The sequence below is a fragment of the Bufo gargarizans genome, chromosome 7, assembly GCF_014858855.1.
Source record: "Bufo gargarizans isolate SCDJY-AF-19 chromosome 7, ASM1485885v1, whole genome shotgun sequence".
Classification (NCBI taxonomy): Eukaryota; Metazoa; Chordata; class Amphibia; order Anura; family Bufonidae; genus Bufo; species Bufo gargarizans.
In genome coordinates, this window is record NC_058086.1 from 180,771,239 (window position 1) to 180,786,910 (window position 15,672).

Here is a 15,672-nt window from a genome sequence, read left to right on the forward strand (position 1 = left end):
GCCGGTGTAAAGGTGCCGATGCACTCGTTCATCGGGTAATCGGATCGTTAGGTGCAGACACCTAAATCATCCTTTGCCGGCAGCAAGATTATGCAGTCTGAACTTCACTCTGCTGCCAGCAAACAATGATTCTGTATGGGGACAGGTGATGGCATTAGCGATCGCTCCTCCCCATACTGTGGAGGAGATCGCTGCATGTAAATGCAGCTTTCTTCTCCGCCGATGAGCAGGCGATTGCCGGGAATTACTTGCTACATCAGGCCATATAAAGGGGCCTTTTGCTGTTAATTAAGCAGAACTCTAGGACCAGATGTGTTTGACATCTCTGCTCATACTGATGACACGCCCAGCTCCCAGTTTCTGACTGCAAGGGCCGAGAACTGTTCACTATGGGCCCATTGTATAGTTCCGTTTTCTCTAAGCACTGTACAAGAAGGCCACATGTAAGCCACATGTTTTTTTAAATGCTAATAAATTATGTAAAGACTTGCACATGTGGACAAAATTGTTGGTACCCTTTCGCTAAAGACAGAAAAAGCCACAATGACCACTGAAATAACTTGAAACTGACAATCAACTTATGAAAATCAGACATTGCTTTTGAATTGTGGTTCAGAAGAATAATTCATTAAACAAATTAATGAAACTGGACAAAAATGTTGGTACTTTTAACTTAATATTTTGTTGCAGCAATCACTTAAATCAAGCTAATTTCTGGTACAGTTATTTCGGCCCACTCCTCGTCAGCAAACTGCTCCAGCTGTCTCAGGTTTGAAGGTTTCCTTCTCCAGACTGCATGTTTCAGCTCCTTCCACGGATGTTTAATAGGATTAAGATCAGAGCTCATAGAAAGCCGCTGTAGAATAGTCCAATGCTTTGCTCTCAGCCATTCTTGGATGTTTTTAGCTGTGTTTTGGGTCATTGTCCTGTTGGAGGACCCATAACCTGCCACTGAGACCAAGGTTTCTGACACTGGTTAGCACATTTTGCCTCCTCCATGTATCACCATATGTACGCTTCATTTTGTCGTCTGTGAACATATAGCTGATGTGACTTGCCAAAAAGCTCAAATTTTTGTCTTTCCTAAGGACATTCTCCACAAAGGCTAATCTGCTAGTATAAGTATAACAAAATGGCGTACAAAAGGTGCTAACTGCGTCCTCTTATTATCTAAAAGTAACGAGCGTTAGCCTATAAATTGAATGACATTGGAATGCAGGACATAAAACACAATAAGAAACTATACTAATTACCTTTTAGGAATGGGAGAGATATAAGTGGCGCCTTCCCCTCTTCGCGTATCTGCTTAGTCAGGAGGAGATGCTAGTCTGGGTAAAGGGGGATTGTCTTAAAGGTAGATCTGGCCAATCTGGGGGCCGTTAGTAGCACATGTGACCTGATAAGATGAGCCATGACTAGTACCTGACGGCCATCCTAAACGTCACTTCAGCCCGTCCCCTGAGCGTCACACTGGGAAGGGCAATCCGACGTCATAACCAGACGCGGATTGACGTTTACGGCGTCCCTTCTCCTTGGAGACGGAACGGAAGCACCATGGTCGCAGCACCAGTCATGCGCTCATGGCAGTACTTATATGGATGCGAAAGATGGGAACATGTATGCCTAATGCGACAAAAGGGGGGACTTATGGATAAAATAACCCTAATTAAAGTTCATATTATCTGTCTCTTCAATTTTTCATCAATTTTCCTCTTGCGGCCACGTCCAGGGAGGATGGCTACAGTCCCATTGTAATGACCCGGCGTCACGCACAGGGAGTGAAAAGGGAAAGCCCTGCCCAAGGGAGAGGGAAAGGTGGTGACCCCTGACTCACCTTGCGGCTGGCACCTGACTGCCCTGACGTCCCTAGACGGGTTCCTCACCCGTGCGGCGATCACGTGCCTAAACCCTGGCTTTCCCTGAAATGAGCCCTAGATAGTGAACGGGGCGGTGGGATCGCTAGTCCGCACCACTGACACTAAGAGGGAAACACCAGGGAGAGGACAGACAATACAGACAAACACATAAACCCAGGTGGGCGACCACAGCAGACCACAAAGGTCCAACAGGCATCCGGAGGGAAACGTTCTGGACCAACAACCAGAGAACGCAGCAACACAGCTCCAGTGGGTCAGTATAGAAGTCCAGGCAGGACGCTCTATATCTGGCAACCAGAGAAGTGTGAGAGGGGAATATAAGGAGGTTGGGAGTGCTGGACAAGGAACAGCTGAGGAGAAGGAGCTACGGATCCCTGAGTGAGCCAAAAAGGGTTGCAAAGCAAACCCAGAAAGCTACCATAAGGAAACAGCCCTATCTTACATAGAGCGCGCAGCCAACCGCTGCGACTTCCTGACCCCGGGTATAACTGAGTCAGGCGTGGGTCTTGACACCCTCGTGACAGTACCCCCCTCTCACGAGGGGCCTCTCTACGCGGGACACTCAGGACCAGGTCTCTCAGGATGAGAGGCATGAAAAGCCCGAACTAGCCTGTCGGCGTTTACCTCAGACGCAGGAACCCACATTCTTTCCTCGGGACCGTAACCTCTCCAATGCACCAGATATTGAAGAGAGCGGCGGACCCGATGAGAATTAACAATTTTGGATATCTGAAACTCTAGATTACCATCCACAACAACAGGAGGGGGTGGCAGCGGTGACGGTTCTAGAGGTGGAACATATTTTTTGAGTAACGACTTATGAAAGACGTTATGGATTTTAAAAGTCTGAGGTAGCTCCAGGCGAAAAGCCACGGGGTTGATGATGGCTACAATTTTGTAAGGGCCAATGAACCTAGGACCGAGTTTCCAAGAGGGAACCTTTAATTTAATATTCCTAGTAGACAACCACACAGTCATTCACTCCTAGGTCCGGACCTGGCGACCGTCTCTTATCAGCCATGCATTTGTATTTACCTCCCATATTTTTCAAGTTAGCTTTTACCTTCTGCCATACCGATGAAAGAGATGACGAAAACCATTCCTCTTCGGGAACCCCAGAAGACCCCCCCTCTTTGAAAGTACAGAATTGGGGATGAAAACCATATGCACCAAGAAATGGTGACTTGCCAGTGGATTCCTGACGACGATTATTTATGGCAAACTCAGCTAACGGTAAATATGATGACCACAACTCTTGGTTTTCAGACACAAAACATCTTAGATATGTCTCAAGGTTTTGGTTGGTACGCTCAGTCTGTCCATTCGACTGAGGATGGAAAGCTGAGGAAAACGACAAGTGTTCCCCCAAACGGGAACAAAAAGCTTTCCAAAATTTAGAAATAATCTGGGTACCCCGATCCGAAACATCGGAAGGGACCCCGTGAAGCTTCACGATTTCACTGATGAATACCTGAGCAAGAGTCTTAGCATTAGGTAGTGCGGGTAACGCAATGAAGTGTACCATTTTGCTAAACCTGTCCACTACTACCAAAATAACTGTTTTACCCGCAGACAAAGGTAAGTCAGTGATAAAATCCATTGACAGATGTGTCCATGGCCTATTGGGAATGACGAGTGGTAATAGAGACCCTGCAGGACGTGTATGCGAAACTTTTGCGCGCGCACAGGTAGAACAAGAAGACACAAAATCCAATACATCCTGACGCAACCTTGGCCACCAAAAACGACGAGACAATAGCTCCAAGGTTGCTTTACTACCCGGGTGCCCAGCAAGTGCGAATTATGATGTTCCTTTAATAATTCGAAACGCAGGTTCAACGGTACAAACAATTTCTCTGAGGGGCAAGAGACCGGGGCGTCCCCCTGGGCCTCTAACACCTTCCCCTCCAGAGCAGAGTGTACCGCAGAAACAACCACTCCTCTTTGAAGAATGGGTACCGGATCACTTACATTACCCCCTCAAGGGAAACAACGAGAGAGTGCATCAGCCTTGGTATTTTTTGCCCCAGGACGATAGGTAATAACAAAGTTAAACCTGGTAAAAAATAGCGACCACCTAGCTTGTCTAGGAGTGAGACGCTTAGCTGATTCGAGGTACAGAAGATTTTTGTGGTCTGTAATCACAGTGACGGGGTGGACTGCCCCCTCTAAAAAGTGAGGCCATTCTTCAAACGCTAGTTTAATAGCTAATAGTTCCCTATTGCCAATATCGTAGTTCTTTTCTGCTGCAGATAGTTTTTTAGAAAAGAAAGCAAAAGGACGCCATTTGCCAGGAGACGGACCCTGAGACAGCACCGCCCCTACTCCCACCTCTGACGCATCGACTTCAACAATAAAAGGCTGAGAAACATCAGGTTGGACTAGTACAGCTGCCGAGGTAAACCTCTCTTTTAGAGAGGAAAAAGCAACTTTAGCGGCGTCAGACCATTTAGAAAAATCAGTCCCCTTCCTAGTCATGTCAGTAAGGGGGTTTTACAATAACTGAATAATTTTTAATGAATTTCCTATAGAAATTCGCGAAGCCCAAGAACCGTTGCAGTGCTTTGAGGTTCTCAGGAAGATCCCAATCTAAAATTTCCTGGACCTTCCTAGGATCCATACGGAAACCTGAAGCAGATAAAAAATAACCTAGGAATTGTATCTCCTGAACGGCGAAGACACATTTTTCAATTTTAGCATATAATTTATTAGTCCGTAGGACCTGCAGTACTTGTCTGACATGCGCCTCATGTGTTCTCAGATCAGATGAATAAATTAAAATATCATCTAGGTATATTACCACAAACCTGACGATTAGATGACTAAAAATGTCATTAACGAAATGTTGAAAGACGGCAGGAGCATTGGTCAGACCGAAAGGCATAACTAGATTTTCATAATGCCCCTCAGGGGTGTTAAAAGCTGTCTTCCACTCATGCCCCTCCTTGATACAAATCAGATTGTAGGCCCCCCTAAGATCAAGTTTGGAGAACCACCTAGCACCCGCAATCTGGTTAAACAGGTCAGGAATGAGAGGAAGAGGGTATGGGTCTCGGATGGTTATCCGATTTAATTAGCGAAAATCTAGGCAAGGACACAGACCCCCATCTTTCTTTTTAACGAAGAAAAACCCTGCAGCCACGGGTGAAGAAGAGGGTCTGATGTGTCCCTTAGCCAAGCTCTCGGAGATATAATCTTTCATGGCTTGTCTCTCTGGACCAGAAAGATTATATAACCTGGTCTTGGGTAATTTTGCGCCGGGAATAAGGTTAACCGGGCAATCATAAGGACGGTGAGGTGGTAACTTCTGACAACCCTTCCTCAAAATCCGAAATAAATGTAGGTAGGGTAGTTATGGAGGCGACTAAGCAATTGCTATTTAAGCAATTTTCTCTGCAATGCTCACTCCACTCCGATATCTCCCTGGCCTGCCAATCCACCACTGGATTGTGCGCTACCAACCAGGGAAGGCCCAGCACTACCGGAGTGGGAAGCCCCTCCAGAACATAACATGAAAGCATCTCATTATGGTGGTCCCCTACCTGAAGGTGTAAATTATGAACAATGTGGGTGAGGTTTCTCTGAGACAGAGGAGCAGAATCAATAGCGAATATGGGAATAGGTCTCTGTAGCGTACAGAGAGACAAACCCATAGTGCGGGCAAAATGGGCATCTATCAAATTTACCCCTGTTCCACTGTCTAGAAAGAAAGAAATAGTCTCCGTCTTAACACCAAAAACAATAACCGCTGGCAACACAAATTGCGATGAACGTATGGAGGAAACATATACCCCCCGGCTGACATCCTCCACACAGCCTGGGGTTTAGTAGTTTTCCGACGGTCTTTTGTTTCTGAGGAAAGAAGGACAGACATTAATGAAATGACCCCTCTCCCCACAAAAAAAACAAACCCCACGCCTACGGCGAACCTCAGGAGGACGGACCTGACGAGTGGTTCCTCCTAGCTGCATAGGCTCGTCTAATTCCGTACAGACTAACTGCTGCTTGGGAGGGGTTACCAATTGCTCTGGTTTTTTCCACCTGTCCCTAAGGCGTCTATCTATTCGGATAGAAAGGGACATAACCGCATCAAGGGAAAAGGGGGTCTCATATAATGCAAGCGCATCCTTAACCCTTTCGGATAACCCAGAGCAGAACTGACTCCTGAGAGCCGGGTCGTTCCATTGGGTATCCGTAGCCCACCTACGGAAGTCAGAGCAATACTCCTCTACCGGCCGCTCTACTTGTAGGAGTCTCCGTAATCTTGATTCAGCCAGTGCGACTCGGTCAGGGTCGTCATATATGAGACCCAAGGCCCCGAAAAACTCATCCACTGACCGAAGAGCCTGGGAATCAGTGGGTAAAGAGAACGCCCAGGACTGCGGGTCCCCCTGAAGCAGGGAAATAACAACACCCACCCGCTGTTCTTCATTACCAGGAGTAAGGGCGCAGTTTAAAATATAATTTACAGGCCTCTGTCAGGGAGAGGGACCTTGGGTTCCGCAACAACCTGGTTACCAGTAGCAACCGCAGGGCTTGCGGTCAGTTGTAATTGCTGCTGTTGCTGGAGGACCGACGCCTTCAATCCTGCCACCTCCAAAGAAATTGTTTGGACAGAGCAGCAATTGGATCCATACTGGATTCTAAGTAGGTAAAAAAAAAAATTTTTTTTACCTACACAAAATAATGGCCAGATATAATGTAATGACCGGCGTCACGCACAGGGAGTGAAAAGGGAAAGCCCTGCCCAAGGGAGAGGGAAAGGTGGTGACCCCTGACTCACCTTGCGGCTGGCACCAGACTGCCCTGACGTCCCTAGACGGGTTCCTCACCCGTGCGGCGATCACGTGCCTAAACCCTGGCTTTCCCTGAAATGAGCCCTAGATAGTGAACGGGGTGGTGGGATCGCTAGTCCGCACCACTGACACTAAGAGGGAAACACCAGGGAGAGGACAGACAATACAGACAAACACATAAACCCAGGTGGGCGACCACAGCAGACCACAAAGGTCCAACAGGCATCCGGAGGGAAACGTTCTGGACCAACAACCAGAGAACGCAGCAACACAGCTCCAGTGGGTCAGTATAGAAGTCCAGGCAGGAAGCTCTATATCTGGCAACCAGAGAAGTGGTAGAGGGGAAAATAAGGAGGTTGGGAGTGCTGGACAAGGAACAGCTGAGGAGAAGGAGCTACGGATCCCTGAGTGAGCCGAAAAGGGTTGCAAAGCAAACCCAGAAAGCTACCATAAGGAAACAGCCCTATCTTACATAGAGCGCGCAGCCAACCGCTGCGACTTCCTGACCCGGGTATAACGGAGTCAGGCGTGGGTCTTGACACCCTCGTGACACCCATAGTCCTTAAAATTAGTAACAGGGACATCAAGCTGTTTGAAGATGGTCTTATAGCCTTTACCTTTGACATTTTGGTCTATAATTTTCTTTCTAATCTCCTCAGACAACTCTCTTCTTAGCTTTCTTTGGTTCATGTTCTGTGTTGCCCACTATGATACCAAAACGTACAGTGACTACTTTTCACTCTTTAACCCCTTCCTGACATATGACGTAATAGTACATCATGGCGGCAAGTGACTTACCACATTTTGACGGACTATTACGTCGTGGTGATCGGGCGGGCACCAGAGCGGTGCGTGCCCGATCACTGCAGGGGCCCGGCAGTCCCTGCCGCCGGCATTGCTGTAAAAGCTGATGCCGGTGGATTAACTCCTTCTATGTCGCGGTCAGCGGTGCTGCTGTGGCGGTGACCCTGATGGGTGACAAGGTAGCCCGATGCCATGCAGAGGCTGCCCAATGCCTTGCACGGCATCCGGACGTGCCTTCTACGGGGGCCCAGGAGATCCAGCCCTAGGCTCGTCTCCTAGGTAACTTGTTAGTGTATTACTCTGTGTAATACACTAAGGCTACATGCACACGACCGATGTGTTTTGCGGTCAGCAAATTGCGGATCCGCAAAAAAAACGGATGACATACGTATGCGGATCCATTGTAACAATTCCTAAAACGGAGAAGAATAGGACATGTTCTATTTTTCTTGCGAGGCTACAGAACGGACATGCATTTTTTGCGGACCCATTGAAATGAATGGGTCTGCATCCTATCCGCAAAAAAAACGGAACGGACACGGAAACAAAATACGTTCGTGTGCATGAGGCCTCCACCGCATCACCGCATCCTTAACGACCAGCTCTATAAATATATCTAGCCCGGGCTAGAAGGGGTTAAATAGGCTGACTGTGTACAAGTTTGAAAAACCACTGTGATGATAATTGCAGAACACACCTTGGCTTGACATGTCCCTATGGTCAAATTATTTTCAATCTTTTGTAGGGGTACCACCATTTTTGTCCAGGTGCAGTTTCATTAGTTGTTGTTTTTTTATTATTATTATGCTGTTGAACCACAATTCAAAAGCATTGTGTGATTTTCATTAGCTGATTTTTTGTAAAGTTTATTTATTATTACTTTTTGTCAGTTTCAAGTTATTTCAGTGACTGTTGTGGGTTTTTCTTTCTTTAACAGAAGGGTATCAACAATTTTGTCCACGTGTGTCCACGTTTTATTGACAGCATACTTAGATATTATTGCGTATTGCATTTACATGTTTGGGCCACCAGTTTTAAATAGCATTTAAAGGGAAGATATTCTAAAGACCAATAGTAGTCGTGTTGTTTGGGCACCCAATCAAGAGGTGTCTAACCATGCCAGTCTATATAGATCCACATATCTAGATGTCATTTAAATTGGCTTTACCAGGACTAGAAGAAAGGATCTGCATTTATTTTTTAAGAATCAGCGCAACACCTGTCTTTAGGTTGTGTCTATCATTGCAGCTCATAGCTACAGTATTCATGCAAATGAGCTGCTGTACTAGACAGAGGTGAATAGTCTTACCTGGCACTGTAGTTCCAGCAGAGAAGGTAATGGTTGGCAGGTACAGGGCTAACTACCCTGTTTCTCCCCTCTTTGCCAATTCCTGCCAGAAAGGGGAGTTGGAGTCCAGACAGAGTGGAGGAAGAAAGCACATGCTAGACCTCCTACTCCAAGGGACCATATCCAATTCTCCGGCAAGACCATCACTCCAGAGTGATCAGAGCCAGGACAGTTTTTTGAAAGCTTCAGCAGCAGAATAATCAGCAAAACCACAGCTTCACAGACCCTGCTGCCAGTACGGGAAAACAAGTCAAGACACCCATCACCTAGAACAACCACCATGGCCAGGCAAACATAAACCCTATATCACACAGTGGACACCTATACCTATAAGTACCATTAAATTACCACACAACCAGCCACCATATCTCATCTTCTGCCACATACTGCACTTTGTAGTTAATACGGCTGGATGTCTTATACGTTGTATTCTGCAAGTGAAGAGAGACTTTTATACACTTACTTCTGGCCTGATTCTTCAAACTACCTTTCCACTGCAACGAGCCCAAGATGGAGCACACGGTGACACAACATCTCATCAAAATTGTCCATGCTGGCCAACTGTAAACTTACATATTAAGGACATTTTACTTAATGGTGAAGAAGTTAGTGTAGAATTCAGAATTGGTCCTGCTGGACTCCATCGGAAGGTTACAGTACATCTACTATTCCTGTGGATTCTGCCACGATCCATCTGTGGACGTGAGGACAATTTGCAGTATGATAATGAATATTCTTTTTGCTTACTTTTGTTAAATCCTTAGGAGAGAATTATCGAACGTTTAAAAGAACAAAGGGAACGAGATGACAGAGAAAGACTAGAAGAGATTGAAAACTACAAAAAGGAGAACAAAGATCTAAAAGAAAAAGTGAACAGTTTGCAGGCAGAGTTGACGGAAAAAGAGGTGAGTTGCACTTGGTAATTGGATTGCGTTATCTGGTCTAGAACATTGCCAGTTGACTGTTTGCTTCTGACATGTCTGTTTAGAGTGAAACATTCCCCAAATGAAATAACCGTTCTGTAGCATCTTTTATTTGAACTCTGTTTTGTGCTATTCCTCTGTTACTCCTCCAGGTAAAGCAAAACAGCTCATACCTGTCAAGACTGTCTATTTATAGACATTACTGTTTTGGGGTTCTTGCCCTTCGTCAGTACACAACGGGGTACTGGTGGGCTGAAATGCACTGCAAGGGGGATACTGTTTCTCATTGAGGAGACAGCAGTGTATGGAGATTTATCTTTCCAGCAATGCTCCATGGGAAACAAAATATGGAAAATAGCTCAAACCTGCCAAACCAGAGAAACCCATCTGTAAACAGCACTGTTTCCCATGGAGCATTGCCTGTAATGTTTCCTTCCACCGATGACAAGAAGAGATTTTGAACATTTTATTTTTATTCTTTAATGTTCTCAGAAATATTAGCTGTAACAATATACAGTATTTATATAGGAACATTCTGGGCAAAGCTGGTACTGTGGTGCATAGAGCAGGGCATGAGAGGTGGCACATGCAATGGAGACTCTCTGGTGTACTTGAATTCTTGTTTCATGCACTGCTACCTTTAAGTGGATGGGAAATGAGCTGCAGTACCCAAGAATGCCCACTACACTGTGTATGGAGCTCTGGTGTTATGGCTCCATACACTGTTTACTTCTGTGAACCGTGGCTGTGGTTAAAAGCTGATTGATGGGGGTTCTCGGTGTCAGGCCCCCACCAATCTGATATTCATGACCATGGATAGATCATCAATATCTTAGGCCAGAAAAAAAACCTGCAATACATCTATCTCCAGCCTTGTAGCTGGCTGTTGAACAGGAACAGCTCTGTACTGATCCTAGTGGCTGTGCCTGGTACTGCAGCTCACTGCAACTTTGGTTTAAGTAAATAAGTCTGAGGTATAATACCAGGCACATCCACTACAAAAAGTATGTGGCTCCTTTCAGTCAGCTTATCAGTAGAGTGTCAGGAATCAGTCACCCACCAATCTGATATTAATTGGACTGACCATTAAAGAGGTTTTATGACACCCCCTGACAATCAGCTGTTTGACAAGGCACAGGCGCTCCTTTGAGCACCGCAGACGTCTCGCACAGTACCCTAGGCCTGGGATGGCTAACCTCCGGCACTCCAGCTATGGTAAAACTACAACTCCAAAGATGCACACTTGCTCGGCTGTTCTCAGAACTCTATAGAAATGAATGGAGCATGCTAGGAGTCGTAGTTTTACCGCAGCTGGAGGTTAGCCATTACTGCCCTAGGCCATTCACGGTCATGTAGCCTAGGAGCTTCTCAGACCCATTCGATTGAATAGGACTGAGCTGCAACATGAAGCACAGCCGCTAGTCTACGTACGCCGATGTGCTTGGGAAGCTGTGAGAAAGCTGCGGTGCTCACAGGAGAGCCAATGCCTTCTCAAACAGCTTGATTGGTGGGAGTTCCGGGTTTCAGACTCCCACTAATCAGATACTGATGATAGGTCATCAATTAGAAAGAGTCCGAAAGTTCCTTTGACGTTCTAGTCTTAGAAAATCCCTTTTTTCCCCCTCTATAGACCAGCTTGATTGATCTGAAGGAACATGCATCTACTCTGGCTTCATCAGGAGTGAAGCGAGACTCCAAGCTGAAATCTCTAGAAATGGCCATCGAGCAGAAGAAGGAGGAATGTAGTAAGTTGGAAGCCCAGTTGAAGAAGGTATGTCGGGCATCTTTGTATGTAGCAAGAGGCTGATTACAGGCGGTCTGATAATCCTTGGATAGCTCATGTAGGAAGGGTCGCCTTTACCGCGCTCCACAGAGATGCAGCTGCATCAAAGCGTTCTTTGAACTCGGAAACAACAGTCTTGTCAGTAGCGGCGATTGGAGCTTGGGAAAAATAAAACAATAGTCTATCACAGAAAGTGTATATAAACCGCATGTTATTGGGCCAGAAAGGGCAGTGACTCTTATCTGAACCCAAACGGATCGTCATTACAAATCAAAGCCTTTTGTGTTTTTTTTTGTTTTGTTTTTTTCAAGATGGAATTTTGTCATCACATTTCCAAACCGACCCTTCGCTTAAACTAAGCAAAAGATGTTTATTGCTGCGATTGTTTCTATAGTGCAAACAAAGCTGTAGAGCAGACGGAGGCTCTCCTGATAGATTGCAGCCATTACTGTAACTGTACTTTCAGCAGATGCAGGGATATTTAATAACTCATCAAAAAGTTTTCTGTAAGAATGCATCCAAGCGTGTCGGAAGCATTTTTGCAGGCATGGACCTTTCACTACAGCTATGGACCCATGTTACCAACTGTATCTCCTTCATGTGCTGCTGGGCGGTGTGAGAATATACTTGTGATATGGGATGTGGTATATCATTTCACAGGTTTTTTATTTATTTTTTCTCATGGATCTTTAAAAAAATCGGTGGTTCCTTATAGATCCATGGCCCTAATCTGTAATAGAACATGTATGTCTGTGTGTGAGGCTTAAAAAGAGTTATCGAGAATCTTCAGTTGATGGCCTGTCTGTTTCCACTGTATCCAGGGAGCAATGTTCTTGCACCACAGTGGGCCCCAGAGCCGGGGGGCCACATCGCAGCTGCTACAAGTGTAGTTAAAAAATATCTGTCAGCAGATTTGTCCCTATGACACTGGCTGACCTGTTACATGTGCGCTCGGCAGCTAAAGGCATCTGTGTTGGCCCCATGTTCCTATGTGCCCGCATTGCTGAGAAAAATGATGTTTTAATATATGCAAATGAGACTCTAGGAGCAACGGGGGCGTTACCATTACACCTAGAGGCTCAGCTCTCTCTGCAACTTTGGTGTGCTCTGCACTTTGACAGGACCAGGCAGTGTAACCGTCATCACACCTGTCCCTATCAATCAAAGTGGAGAGTGCGCGGCAGTTGCAGAGAGTGCAGAGCCTCTAGGAGTGTAATGGAAATGCCCCCGTTGCTCCTACAGGCTCATTTGCATACATTAAAGGGGTTGTCCAAGTTCTGAGCTGAACCTGGACATAACCTCATCTTCAGCCATTTAGCATGTGGAGCATCAAAGCATTTCTTAGGGCTCATTCATACGGCCGTATGCTGTCCGCAAAAATGCGGATCCGTTTTTTTTTTGTGCACAGTAGCATGTCCGCCAAAAAAATGATTGCATTTAGTTTTTTTGCTGATCCATAGACTATAATAGGACCATGTCCTGATTTTCACTGACAAGTATAGGACATGTTTCCTTTTTTTGCTGAGCCATGCAATGGAAGAAAAAGGCCCCATAGAACTGAATGGGACAGCATCTAATCCGCAAAAAAAGGGATCTGCATTTTTGCGGACAGCAGACGGTCGTGTGCATGAGCCCTTACTCCGATGCTCCCCCTTGCCCTGTGCTGCATCGCACGGGTCTGTTTTGTTCGCTTCCTCCCTACTCTAGGCAGAGGCATCCGCCCAGCAGTGATCCAGGTGACGTCATCGGCACAAATGGGCAGTTTGTAGGGCTGGCCTAGGCTGTTATAGACCGCCCATTTGTGCCTGTGACGTCAACGGGTTCCCTGCTAGGCGGAAACTCCACTACATGCTAAATGAGTGAAGATGAGGTCATGTCCAGGTTCAGCTCTGAACCCATACTACCCCTTTAATGCGGACACATATGAACATAGGACCAGCACAGATGCCTTCAGCTGCCGAGCGCACATCTAACAGGTCAGCCAGTGTCATAGGTACAAAACTGCTGACAGATGCCCTTTATACCCATAAGACAAGGCAGTGAATCTAACTGTGGCCGTACACACGTGGTATTTTGAAAAAGTGCCTCCTTTCCATCCTAACAGGGGAATATTCTAAGTGGAACCTCGTTGGTGTTACCACTTGAAGGCAAGTAAATTCCTATTAAATCATCTCAGTTCCCGTAATGACATTCATTAATCGCAGAGTTGTTTGCTTAGTTAGTCACCAGCTCTTCACTCCTTTAACATATGGAGCAAACAGACCATATAAATGTGCAGCATCATTAATTTTCCTGCATGTTTGTGGGTCAGTACAATACAAGGTTCAACGTGGAACACTTTCCTTCCCTCACAGGACCTGCCATGAACCTCCCTATTGATAAATTGCTCTGAAGAACCACAACAGGGGAAATAGGAGAGAAGCTCAAAAGGAGATTTTTTTTTTTTTTTAACACATAGATAAAAAAAATCACATAAAATGTAATACAATAGGGTCAATTTGTGAAACTGTCTAAAAGAAGAAAATGTCTTTGAGGCCAGTAGCACCCAATCACGGGGCAGCTTTCAGAAAGCAAAGATTAGGGAGCCAATAGTGGCCGTGGTGTTGGATTGGTAAGGGGAAAATGCTTTTTTTAGCCTATTTTCCTTCATATATATACCGGTATATAAAAAAATTCCACTGGGCAACAATTTTATTCCCTATAATCTTCATTTTAGAACTTGATCGCAGGTCCTTAAAGGGGTTATCCAGGAACTGATAGGTGATCATTATCACATCGGCGAGGGTATGAGTCTCGACATCCCCGCCGATCAACTGTTTAAGGGAGCCGCCGCGTTCGCCGGAGCTCGGGTGAGTACAGCCAGCTCCTGGCAGCTTTCAGAGCACAGCGCTTTGCTGTACATAGTGTAGCGGCAGTGTTTTATATTACCGCTCAGGCCCATTGACATAACCTGTCCAGGGCAGTGCTTGGTATTAAAGCTCAGCCCCATTGACATGATTGAGGCTGAACTCCAGCTCAGCCACGTGACTGATGTACGGTGACGTCACTTGGCCTAAGAAGTTGCCGCAGCACTCAGAGCGCCCGACCTCTTCTAAGAGTTGATCAGCAGAGGTCCCGGGTGTCAGACCCCCACCAGTCTGATATTGATGACCTATCCAGGGCGGTGCTTGGTATTACACTATTACAGCTCAGCCCCATTGACATGATTGAGGCTGAACTCCAGCTCGGCCACGTGACTGATGTACGGTGACATCACTTGGCCTAAGAAGTGGCCGCAGCACTCAGAGCGCCCGACCTCTTCTAAGAGTTGATCAGCAGAGGTCCCGGGTGTCAGACCCCCACCAGTCTGATATTGATGACCTATCCAGGGGCGGTGCTTGGTATTACACTATTACAGCTCAGCCCCATTGACTTGAATAAGCAACAGCCCCCGACCTCTTCTAACAGTTGATCAGCAGAGGTCCCGGGTGTCGGACCCCCACCAATCTGATATTGATTACCTATTTTGGGGATAGGTCATCATTATAGATCTCGGATAGTCCCTTTAATAACCCACACCAAGGTTTGGGGTACTAATATTTTCTTATAATGGAGCTTAAAACTGATGGTCTGACTTAGCAGTGATTTACTTGTACTTCATTTTCCCCACAGGCCTTCTCCCTTGACTGTTCCTTCCGTGACCCCCAGTGATATGCATTTTGCAAAATGAATGACATGTATTTAACGATGGTGCTTAATTAATCTTTTATTATTACGATCTTTGAAAGTTGCTTGATAAATAGCTGTCTTCACTAAAAGCACTTCTGGTGATTCATTGCTGGGGTCCAGCACTTAATGTATCATCAGAAGTGGACGGCCTACTTGATTTCATGGGTTATTTAACTCGAGAAAGGGAAAGTAACAGTAAACCGTACATTTCAGCTCCTAACCATTCTCTTGTAGCAGCCAAGGTAAACAGGAGCGCGTCCCCTGTGACTCTCTCGCTTTCGCCATGGAATGCTGAGGAACTTGCATCGCTACGTATTTACGACAAGTTGTTTTCTGCAGACAGCCTCAGATCGTCCGGTTAAATCTGTTTTCCTAAATCTTTCCTTCTTTTTTTTTTTTCCCCCCTTCCCTTTGTGCGTACGTCAATCCTTCC

The 15,672-nt window shown here is 46.0% G+C and overlaps 1 protein-coding gene across 4 annotated transcripts in view; it reads left to right on the plus strand.

Annotated features, from left to right (window-relative positions):
* Window positions 1–15,672, plus strand: part of ERC2 (ELKS/RAB6-interacting/CAST family member 2) — an 881,888-nt gene that overhangs the window by 282,704 nt on the left and 583,512 nt on the right. For all 4 annotated transcript variants that reach the window (XR_006390837.1, XR_006390839.1, XR_006390838.1 and 1 more), the window contains 2 exons: window positions 9,590–9,730; window positions 11,379–11,519. Coding sequence is in view for 1 of the 4 variants with exons in the window: in XM_044300746.1 (XP_044156681.1) it covers window positions 9,590–9,730; window positions 11,379–11,519 (282 nt within the window). In the remaining 3 variants the exon portion in view is untranslated. The remainder of the gene's footprint in view (window positions 1–9,589; window positions 9,731–11,378; window positions 11,520–15,672) is intronic.